The sequence below is a fragment of the Oratosquilla oratoria genome, chromosome 25 (assembly GCF_046742065.1).
Source record: "Oratosquilla oratoria isolate Oo_2021 chromosome 25, ASM4674206v1, whole genome shotgun sequence".
Taxonomy (NCBI): Eukaryota; Metazoa; Arthropoda; class Malacostraca; order Stomatopoda; family Squillidae; genus Oratosquilla; species Oratosquilla oratoria.
Window position 1 is genome coordinate 25,843,740 of NC_134801.1, and position 12,355 is coordinate 25,856,094.

The 12,355-nt window shown below is 35.8% G+C and overlaps 1 protein-coding gene across 1 annotated transcript in view; it reads left to right on the plus strand.

The window, feature by feature from the left end:
- The window catches only part of LOC143038875 (uridine 5'-monophosphate synthase-like), a gene marked incomplete at its 5' end in the record, with an annotated part of 77,922 nt that extends 66,750 nt beyond the window's left edge, over positions 1 to 11,172 (plus strand). The window contains 1 exon segment of the mRNA XM_076208540.1: positions 10,569 to 11,172. Coding sequence (XP_076064655.1) covers positions 10,569 to 10,715 — 147 coding nt within the window. The 3' untranslated portion in view covers positions 10,716 to 11,172.
- Positions 11,173 to 12,355: the final 1,183 nt, after the last annotated feature.

Sequence of the window (12,355 nt, forward strand, 5' to 3'; positions counted from 1 at the left end):
GAACCGCAAGAATCAAGGAGGAAAATGAAAGAGTAAACAGTTTATTAAAATTAGTCCAGGAAGATGAACCAGAAATTATAAAGGAAATTGAGGAAAAATTCAGACTCGGAAAATATAGTACAGATAAGACCAGACCAATTAAGATTAAATTCAGGTCACAAACAACGGCAGAGAAAATTCTATCCAAAACAGGGAAACTAGCAACAAATGATCAATATAAAAAGGTATGGATAAAAAGAGAAATGAATAAGGAGGAAAGAGAGGCAGAAAAGCAGAAAAGACTTGAAGCTAAGGCAAAAAACGAGAACAGAACGGAGTCAGAGAAAGAGAGATTCTATTGGAGAGTAGTGAACATGAAAATAAAGCAGTTCGACATACAAAAGAAAAACATAAGGGAAACAGAGAACACAATGGAAGTGGCAGAAAACTAAGAGTGTCTTACACAAATATAGATGGATTGATAACAGGATTGAATGAACTGAATGATTATTTGAAAGAAAAAGAACCGGACATAATGGGAATTGTAGAAACAAAATTAAAAGGCCCACTACCACCCAACAGTGTAGGACATGATGCATACAATTATTGGATTAGAAACAGAGAGAAAAAGCAAGGGGGTGGAGTTATGTTCCTGACTAAGAAGGATATAAACGTGAAAGGTGTCATATATGGAAAGAATACAGTAGAGATGATTATGATAGAAGTGGAAGACAGAGATAAGAAGAGCAGAAAGTTTGTGATCAATTATGTGCCTCCAAAAACAGCCTCATGGGAGGAGAGTGAACATAAAAGTATGTTAGAGGACACAAAGATAACATTAAACAAGATAATGGAAGAGGGAGGAAGAATAGTTATGATGGGCGACTTTAATTGCAAAGAAATCTGCTGGGAAGAAATGACAGTAAAGGGTGGAGACGACTCATGGGGAAACGCTCTACTTGAGATGATTATTGACCACACAATGACACAATGGATACAAGAGAACACTAGGTATAGAAATGAAGAAGAACCATCGAGACTAGACTTATTAATTACATCTGAACCTAGAATAGTGGACAAGATTGAATATAAAACACCAATAGGTAAAAGTGACCACATATTGATTGAACTGGAACTTAATGAAGAAAAATATATGAAAAGAAATGAACAATATAGAAAAGGAAGAATGATGTATGAAAAAACAAACTTTGATAAAATAAGAGAATTCTTTCAACAAGAAAACTGGGAAGAAATATACAAAGAAGAAACATCAGTGGAAGAGAAATGGAATATTTTGACAAAAATTTACAAAAAAGGAGTGGAAAAGTATGTCCCAAGACAAAAACAAGAAAAAGAATATGTAAAATGCTGGTACAACAAAAGTTGTAGGGAGTTAAAAGACAAAAGAGACAAAGCCTGGACCAGATGGAAAAAAGACAGAAGACCTGAAAAATGGAAAATATATACTGGTTATAGAAATGAATATGTACAAACGTGCAGAGAGGAAAAGAGAAAATATGAAAAAGACGTCATAGAAAAATGTAAAGATCAACCAAAACTATTCTACAGATTTGTAAACAATAAACTGAAAAACAAACAGGACTTGGAGAAATTAAGACAAGGGGGAGTTGAATACACTGAGGAAATGGAAATGGCAGAAATTATGAACAAACATTTTAAATCAGTGTTTACAAGGGAGAACATACAACCTGAAGAGATTGAATGGAAAGAGAAAGTCCCCCCTATAGAAGAAATAGAAGTATCAAAGAATGAAATATTGACACACTTGAGTAATCTTGATGTCAGAAAATCGCATGGACCAGATGAAATAGCAAACTGGATACTGAAAGAATGCAGGAATGAACTGGCAGACAAAATACATAGCATAATAAGCAGTTCTTTGAAAGAAGGAAAAGTTCCAGAAGATTGGAAAAAAGCAAACATAGTACCTATATATAAAGGAGGAAATAAAGAAGAACCTACCAACTATAGACCAGTCTCTCTAACAAGTACAATAGCAAAAATTTGTGAAAGAATTATCAAAAGTAGATGGGTAAAATACTTGGAAAAAAACAATGTACTAAATCCAAGGCAATTTGGATTCAGACAAGGACGATCATGCGTCACCAATTTAATATGTTTCTATTCAAGGCTAATAGATATAATACAAGAAAGAGATGGATGGGCTGATTGTGCATTTCTAGACCTAAAGAAAGCTTTGACAAAGTACCACATAAGAAGTTGCTTAAGAAACTAGAATCTGAAGGAGGAATACAAGGTAAATTGCTAAATTGGATGGAAGACTTTTTGCAAGAAAGAAAAATGAGAGTAGTGATAAGAGACCAGCACTCAAAATGGAATGAAGTAATAAGCGGTGTCCCGCAGGGAACAGTTCTGGCCCCAATAATGTTTGCTATATATATTAATGATATGGATGAAGGAATTGAAAGCTATATGAGCTTCTTTGCAGATGATACAAAACTACTGAAAAGAGTGAAAACTGAAGAAGATTGTGAATCACTACAGAGAGATCTAAATAAAGTACAGGAATGGAGTAGGAAGTGGGAGATGGAGTTCAATACAAAAAAGTGTAGTATAATAGAATTTGGAAAAAGCAAAAACAGAATAACAGGATCATATAATTTGGGAGAAGAAGGAATAAAAAAAGTAGAAAATGAGAAGGACCTGGGAGTCATTGTTATGAATAATATGTCACCTGAGAAACATATAAATAAGATTTTTGGAGAAACTTATAATTTAATAAGAACAATCAAAGTGGCATTTACATACCTGGATGAAGAAATGGTGAGGAAAATCCTAATCACCCTGATAAGACCAAGATTGGAATATGCAGCAACGATATGGTCACCAAGTACAAAAAAATGTATAAAAAAACTTGAAAGAATACAAAGAGCAATTACAAAACTGGCACCAACACTCAAAACTATCATATGAAGAGAGACTAGAAAAACTTGAACTACAGACACTAGAGCAAAGAAGAGAGAGAGGAGATTTGATAGCTATTTACAGAATCATGAAAGGCATAGAAATTACTGATAGAGAGAATCTGATAAAATGGGATGACAGAAATACAAGAGGACACGGAAAGAAAATAAAAAAAGACAGCTATAGAAGAGATTTGAAAAAGAACAGCTTTCCTCACAGAGTAATAGAACAAGTTAGATGAGAAAGTGGTGTGTGCAAAAACAATACATGAATTTAAAAATAGTTTAGATAAAATGAGATATGAAGACGGGACCCCACGAGCATAGCTCCCCTTCCCGTAAAATACAACTAGGTAAATACAACTAGGTAAATACACACACACACAAAGTGACCATATACTAATAGAGTTTGAATTATAAGAACAGAACAACATAGAAATGACTTAAGAAGGAAGATTTATGTAGAAAACAGACTTTGTAAAACTAAGGAAAATTTTCCAAAATGCAAATTGGGATAGGTTCTCTAAAGAGGAAACAAATATGGAAGACAAATGGAACATATTTAAAGAAAACTACAAAGAAGGAATTAACAAAAATGTACAAAAAAAAAAAAAAAAGAGGTTTATATAAAATGTTGGTTCAACAAAAGATGTAGTGAGGCTAAAGCCAGCAGAGATAAAGCCTGGAAAAAAATGTTCCAACTGTCTATTACTCTGTGAGGAAAGCTGTTCTTTTTCAAATCTCTTCTATAGCTGTCTTTTTTTATTTTCTTTCCGTGTCCTCTTGTATTTCTGTCATCCCATTTTATCAGATTCTCTCTATCAGTAATTTCTATGCCTTTCACGATTCTGTAAATAGCTATCAAATCTCCTCTCTCTCTTCTTTGCTCTAGTGTCTGTAGTTCAAGTTTTTCTAGTCTCTTCATATGATAGTTTTGAGAGTGTTGGTGCCAGTTTTGTAATTGCTCTTTGTATTCTTTCAATTTTTTTTTATAATTTTTTTTGTACTTGGTGACCATATCGTTGCTGCATATTCCAATCTTGGTCTTATCAGGGTGATTAGGATTTTCTTCACCATTTCTTCATCCAGGTATGTAAATGCAACTTTGATTGTTCTTATTAAATTATAAGTTTCTCCAAAAATCTTATTTATATGTTTCTCAGGTGACATATTATTCATAACAATGACTCCCAGGTCCTTCTCATTTTCTACTTTTTTTTATTCCTTCTTCTCCCAATTTATATGCTCCTGTTATTCTGTTTTTGCTTTTTCCAAATTCTATTATACTACACTTTTTTGTATTGAACTCCATCTCCCACTTCCTACTCCATTCCTGTACTTTATTTAGATCTCTCTGTAGTGATTCACAATCTTCTTCAGTTTTCACTCTTTTCAGTAGTTTTGCATCATCTGCAAAGAAGCTCATATAGCTTTCAATTCCTTCATCCATATCATTAATATATATAGCAAACATTATTGGGGCCAGAACTGTTCCCTGCGGAACACCGCTTATTACTTCATCCCATTTTGAGTGTTGGTTTCTTATCACTACTCTCATTTTTCTTTCTTGCAAAAAGTCTTCCATCCAATTTAGTAGTTTGCCCTGTATTCCTCCTTCAGTTTCTAATTTAAGCAACTTCTTATGTGGTACTTTGTCAAAAGCTTTCTTTAGGTCTAGAAATGCACAGTCCGCCCATCCATCTCTTTCTTGTATTATATCTATTAGCCTTGAATAGAAACATATTAAATTGGTGACGCATGATCGTCCTTGTCTGAATCCAAATTGCCTTGGATTTAACACTTTGTTTTTTTCTAAATATTTTACCCATCTACTTTTGATAATTCTTTCACAAATTTTTGCTATTGTACTTGTTAGAGAGACTGGTCTATAGTTGGTAGGTTCTTCTTTATTTCCTCCTTTATATATAGGTACTATATTTGCTTTTTTCCAATCTTCTGGAACTTTTCCTTCTTTCAAGGAACTGTTTAGTATGCTATGTATTTTGTCTGCCAGTTCATTCCTGCATTCTTTCAGTATCCAGTTTGCTATTTCATCTGGTCCATGCGATTATCTGACATCAAGATTACTCAAGTGTGTTAATATTTCATTCTTTGTTACTTCTATTTCTTCCATAGGGGGGACTTTCTCTTTCCGTTCGTTCTCTTCAGGTTGTATGTTCTCCCTTGTAAACACTGATTTAAAATGTTTGTTCATAATTTCCGCCATTTCCATTTCCTTAGTGTATTCAACTCCCTCTTGTCTTAATTTCTCCAAGTCTTGTTTGTTTTTCAGTTTATTGTTTACAAATCTGTAGAATAGTTTTGGTTGATCTTTACACTTTTCTATGATATCTTTTTCATATTTTCTCTTTTCCTCTCTGCACATTTGTACATATTCATTTCTATAACAGGTATATATTTTCCATTTTTCAGGTCTTCTGTCTTTTTTCCATCTGGTCCAGGCTTTGTCTCTTTTGTCTTTTAACTCCCTACAACTTTTGTTGTACCAGCACTTTACATATTCTTTTTCTTGTTTTTGTCTTGGGACATACTTTTCCACTCCTTTTTTGTAAATTTTTGTCAAAATATTCCATTTCTCTTCTACTGTTGTTTCTTCTTTGTATATTCCCAGTTTTCCTTTTGAAAGAATTCTCTTATTTTATCAAAGTTTGTTTTTTCATACATCATTCTTCCTTTTCTATATTGTTCATTTCTTTTCATATATTTTTCTTCATTAAGTTCCAGTTCAATCAATATGTGGTCACTTTTACTTATTGGTGTTTTATATTCAATCTTGTCCACTATTCTAGGTTCAGATGTAATTATTAGGTCTAGTCTCGATGGCTCTTCTTCATTTCTATACCTAGTGTTCTCCTGTATCAATTGTGTCATTGTATGGTCAGTAACCATCTCAAGTAGAGCGTTTCCCCATGAGCCGTCTCCACCCTTTACTGTCATTTCTTCCCAGCAGATTTCTTTGCAATTAAAGTCGCCCATCATAACTATTCTTCCTCCCTCTTCCATTATCTTGTTTAATGCTATCTTTGTGTCCTCTAACATACTTTTATGTTCACTCTCTTCCCATGAGGCTGTTTTCGGGGGCACATAATTGATCACAAACTTTCTGCTCTTCTTATCTCTGTCTTCTACTTCCATCATTATCATCTCTACTGTATTCTTTCCATATGTGACACACTTCACGTTTATATCCTTCTTAGTCAGGAATATAACTCCACCCCCTTCCTTTTTCACTCTGTTTCTAATCCAATAATTATATGCATCATGTCCTACACTGTTGGGTGGTAGTGGACCTTTTAATTTTGTTTCTACAATTCCCATTATGTCTGGTTCTTTTTCCTTCAAATAATCATTCAGCTCATTCAATCCTGTTATTAATCCATCTATATTTGTGTAAGACACTCTTAGTTTTCTGCCACTTCCATTGTGTTCTCTGTTTCCCTTTTGTTTTTCTCTTGTATGTCGACTTTCTTTAGTTTCATATTCACTATTCTCCAAGAGAATCTCTCTTTTTCTGACTCCGTTCTTTTCTCGTTTTTCTCCTTAGCTTCAAGTCTTTTCTGTTTTTCTTCCTCTCTTTCCTCTTTATTCATTTCCCTTTTTATCCATACCTTTTTATATTGTTCACTTGTTGCTAGTTTCCCTGTTTTGGATAAGATATTCTCAGCTGTAGTTTGTGACCTGAATTTAATCTTAATTGGTCTGGTCTTGTCTGTACTATATTTCCCGAGCCTGAATTTCTCTTTGATTTGTTTCATTATTTCTGGTTCATCTTCCTGAACTAATTCTAGTAAATTTCTTACTTTTTCATTTTCCTCTTTGATTCTTGTGGTTCTATCTGGGTTATGTTTCTCTTCCATTCCTAATATGATTATACATTTCTTTCTGTCTGCTAAGTCTCTTACTGTATTCTCCTTTTGTCTCCTCACTTTAATAACTGAGTCTTCAGTTTGTTCATTCATTTGCTGTCTGATTGTCAGTGAATGCAACTTTGCTATTTTCTTGAATTTTTTTCCAACCCTCCTTGTTCTCCTTATTATTCTCCTTTAAGACTTTATTCTCTTCTTTTACTTCTTTTAACTGTTTTTTTTAATTCTTCAATTTCCTTAGTTAAGTTTTTGTATGCCTTCTCTAGATCTTCCAATTTTTCAACTCTCTGCACAATGTTGTTAACGTGACCGAACTTAAATTCCCAGTGCTCGATCATCTTATCGAGTTTCTCTTCTAGTCTTGTTAATCGGGGGGGGTTTGTGTCCCCCCCCACCCTCTTTAAATCCCTGGAAAATATTCTCATCATCTACTGTATTGCTCATATCTATACTTCTAATCTTTACATTTTTGTTAGACATTTCATCATCGCTAAATTGGTCCGGCCCTCGTTTGTTTAGATTTCGTCTGCCTGCCTGGGCCAAGTCCTCACCTTCCTCATTTCCTTCCATTTCCCTCAGTAATCCCTCCCCTTCTCCTTTTTCCTTACTTTCCCTACACCACGAGCAATTTCCCCCCCACCCTGCAAATACAATAGGTACTTCCTTTGCTTTGGGATCCACGAAATTTCACTTTTTCTTCAGAACGTCGTCTATGCCGTCCGTTCGTTGAAGTGTGTGTGTGTGTGTGTGTGTGCACGCGTGTATGTGGTGTATGTATGTGGCGTTTGTGTGTATAAACGTGTGTGTATGTGGCGTATATGCATATGTATATGTGGCGTATATACATATGTGTGTGTATGTGGCGTATACACGTGTGTGTATGTGGTGTATGTACATGTGTGTGTATGTGGCATATGTATATGTGTGTGTATGTGGCATATGTATGTGTGTGTGGAGTGTGTGTGTGTGTGCGTGCATGTATGTGTCTGTGTTCACATGTACAAGTAATCATGTACGTGCGTGTGTCTGTGTTCGTATTTGTGTGTACACGCACATGCATTCACAACATACACTGGTTGTCTAACACGTGTCTGTGTGTGCATGTCTACACGTGTGTAAGCGTGTATATGTCTGTTTTTGATCTCCCAAGCCACCACCGCTAGTAACAAGAACCTCATAAGAGAAATTAAGACACGACAAGCACAGTCATTAATTATCAGACTTATTAGTTGTGTTCCAAACGAAAGAAACATTACACTTCAACAGGTTAGGGCGGTAAAATTTTCACGATAGCACGCCGCAGGTGGTGGAAGCGACAAGCTAAAGCTTGTTGGCTAGATAATGTTTAGATAATTTAATTGTCTTATTATCTCATCGTTAGTTCTGCATAAGTTTGATGCCTCAAATTGGAAAGCTTTGTGGTCTAGTTTTAAATCTATTCTTCTGCCAAGTTGTTGTCTTGATTCCTTATTGCCCTGTTAATCCTAGTATCTCTTTCCGTGTCAATGATTTTATCCATTGCTCCCCCCTTCCCTCTGAAATCCCGAAAATAACTCGGCATTGTACCTGTTAGTTGTCTTAGGAGTTATGCTAATACATGTCTTCTTTGGGATCACTCCCAGTGGCGACTCCATTCTAGTCATATCCAATCACCTCTTAGTTGGTTTGTTAATTCTTTTTTCATCTTTGCTACCTGCCATTCTTTGCTAAAAACTATGTTTTCCAAGAACTGGATTGGATATGTTACCGGTCACATGAAAACATATTACTACATCCCAAAAATAACAACAAGGCATTTTTCCTGATTCAGCAACAAAAAGCTAGGTCGGAGCTTGATGTTAGGACCTTCCTCTACGAGGACGTGTTGGTGTGTGCATGTAGTATATACACTTAACCCTCGATTTAATGGACAAATGCGTGCAGACCCTTGTCCATTAATTGCAAAAGTCCATTGTTTGAAAATCGGGTCTGTCCGTTACCAATACTGGATACCGGATACAAGTCCATTACATAGAAAATTGTCCGTTAGGTTTTGGCATACACATACGTATTAGATATGTAATAAAAAGCTACAGTACATATGTATAATGATGTACATTACATATAAAGAAGAAATTGAACAATGCCATTAGGTTTCAGCGTGCACATACGTTACTTCCGGACACCTATCGGACAAATTTTCATTTTATAGACTTCGTCCAGAATTTCACTGTTACTACCGGACACACTTTTTTGTCCGCTAAATCAAAAGTCCACAAATTCGAGATTCGCTAAATCGAGGGGCATGTAAAGAAACACAAAAAGGACAGTTGTAGGAGAGACCTGAAAAAAAAGGTTTTCCACACAGAGTACCGTATTTTTCGGACCATAAGGCGTGGGCAAAATCCTTAAAATTGGCCAAAATCGGGTGGTGCGCCTTATCGTGAGGTGCGCCTTATGTGTGGCTTCAGTGCAAAAAAAATGCCTCGGACAGTGACGAATTATTTTGACACGTTTCGTAGCTAGCCTGCCGACGGCGACAGTGCATAGGCCTAGCAAAAGTTACAACCAAGTTATAACCAAGATGCATGTATCTTGACAAGAAAATTGCGAAAACTTCGACAGTTTTCGAGTCCATGCCACCGCATTCATTCACGCTATCATGGCTATGATATGATAGCGTCCACAACACAGACAGCCATTTTGCATTGGTCTAGTCTCGCTCCACTCAGACTGTAGTCATTTAGGTATTTTCTTTTTTAGTTTTGACCATGGGTGCAATATGGCAATATAAAAATTATTAATTTTGTAAATTAAATGTATCAACGTAATATGCAATTTTGTGGGCAGAAATGAAAATAAAAAATACCTTGCTACAAGCAAATATACTAATGAACGAAGTCGGTAGCATAGGATCGGGACGCGAACATCTCTCACGACGATGACAATGAGGATGAGCCAGATGGCATTTAATTTTCAGGTAATGATTTATTAAACACAGGTTAGGTTAGACAAATTTATCACCCTTTCATTTCTTCGACGTCGGCATCTATCATAACAAACATGGCGTACCATTCGTCCGACACGACTTCGTTACTTACGAAATCAGTTTTTGCACCTTTTTTTTTCATTTCCGCTCACAAAATTGCATATTACGTTGATACATTATAATTTACAAAAAATTAATAATTAATTTTCTATTGCTATATTGCGCCCATGGTCGAAACTAAAAATTACCTTCATTTGTAATCTTGTGTTTTTAAGTGAATAGAGAATTCCGGGAATAAAACTGCTAATGTTGGTTTTATTCCCCACAATTCCCGTAACGTGTTTATGTTGTTTTTAGGGGTATTGGCAGGGCAGACCGTCCATGGAGGTGGTCTGATTTCACTGACCAAAATAAAAAAAATATATATATAATTTATTTTTGTAATTTTGCTAAATCCCAACCAATTTTTCTCGTTCAGCAACGAAACTGTTCAGTTCTGAATGCACTCACATATGCATGATTATCCGATGACGAGACCAGGTGCGCCTTATGGTCAGGCGTGCCTTATGTAAGGACGGGGAATAGCAAATTACGGGTGCGCCTTATGGTACGAAGCGCCTTATGGTCCGAAAAATACGGTATATCTGGAAGAAACTGGAAAAAACAATAGTGTGTGCAAAAACTATACTGCAAGATACAAAGACAGAACACCGTGAGCATAGATCCCTTTCCTGTAAGATACAACTCGGTAAATACACATACTCATACTTATCTCCTTTACTCTTCCAGTACTGCTCACCAAGGTCAGCTGTATTAGATAAAGGAGCAGACATCATTATTGTTGGGAGAGGCATCATTCAAGCAGAGGACCCAGCATTGGCCGCTCAAGCTTACCAGGAAAAAGCATATGCAGCTTATGTTACACGTATTGAGTAAGAAAGTAAGCATGCATGTCTCATTCTCTTTTACAATCTTTTTCAGTACATTATATTTGTTGTAATTTTATGCTTGTTGATATTTTTATCAGATAAAAGATGTCTAAACTTGTTCTATATCTTGTCAGTGGGCTTGTATCAGATACAAATGGAATTGGCTTAAGAATTTCACTTGGTTCTACTTTTCATGTTAGTGACAAGTGTGATAAGCTGATAAAGAAAGATACATTCCAGTAATATTCCAGTTATGTTTAAAACATTTTGTTCCAAGGTTGACATTGTGTATAGATAGGTCATAGATCTATGATGTATATATAGGTATGAGGTATTTTCATTGGGCATATGTGGTAATATTTTTTTCTCCATATAATATATATATCTATACTTTTTGTCATATGAAGTTAAGATGTATAGTTTTGTGAAGATGATTGGTTAATAAAAGTCCTGACACCTTAGAAGTAGTTTTAATTTGTAAACCATTTTTTTTACTGTTGAGTGAAGAATGTAAAATTTACTGACCCCCACAATCAGATTACCATTCAGAGTCCACTGCAAAGGCCTCTACCAATCTCTTCCACGAGTTGCATGACTGTGCCAACCTCTGCCTTGTCACGTTGTCACTCCTCTAAACTTTCCCATCTTTCATCACCTTCTCTATAGTCTTTCTCTATTACTACACTTCCCATTTTGTGGTATCCAGTCAGTGTACTGGCTTGTTGGTGTGGTGGTACTGCTAGTGGAGTAATAAGAGGGGACAGTCTGCCTCTGGCATCACTTGTTTGAATTTGTCTCTCTTGTAATACTGAACACTAATTTTAGAGTACTGAAGATCAAATTCTCAATTGAACGAACTGTAAATCAGAAAATATCCATAATAATACCATAAAAGAAATGAAAAAGAAAAGGCAATGAAGAAGAAATGAAATGAAAAATAAAGATAAAAATCACACTGGTATGCCTGTCCTCAGGACATCTAGCATTAAAACAGTATCATCGCAATATGCCTGGTCACAGATTCAAATTACCCAAGATGTAACCACCACACAGAAAACATAGAACACATCATACTTCAGTGCCCCACACTAACAATCCTAAATCCATCTTCCCCAACTGACTTGGCCCTACCTGGAGTCTGTTTCCAATTACCTTAAGGCTGCAGGTTTCCTGCAAGAGAGACCAGGGGCAACAAAGAAGTAAACCTTACCCTGCCCACAATAATCACTGCAACCATAACATTAAAAGTATATACAATCTGTAATTCATCCTATCTCATTACTAACCACACAATGCTAACTAAATACAAGCTTTCTAGATCTCCCAGTGTCCCATCAGACCCAAATGGAATGAATGAATATTGCCCAACACCCAGCCAAACCCTCACCTCAAAAGTGACACCCAAATATGTGGAAAAAACTTGTCACAAATCCTACACCAGTCTCCAAGGAAGCATCTAAAATCACACTACAGTGAAATTGTTGAGGACTAATCCTAAATAGGGAAAACATACAAAACAACACTATAAACTTGACTGCATCTGCCTTCAGGAAACACAGGTATATGCACACCCCCTAAGTTTTACCACATAACTGTGGTACATAATTATACCACATAGCTGTACCACACAACTATCACTACATCTTG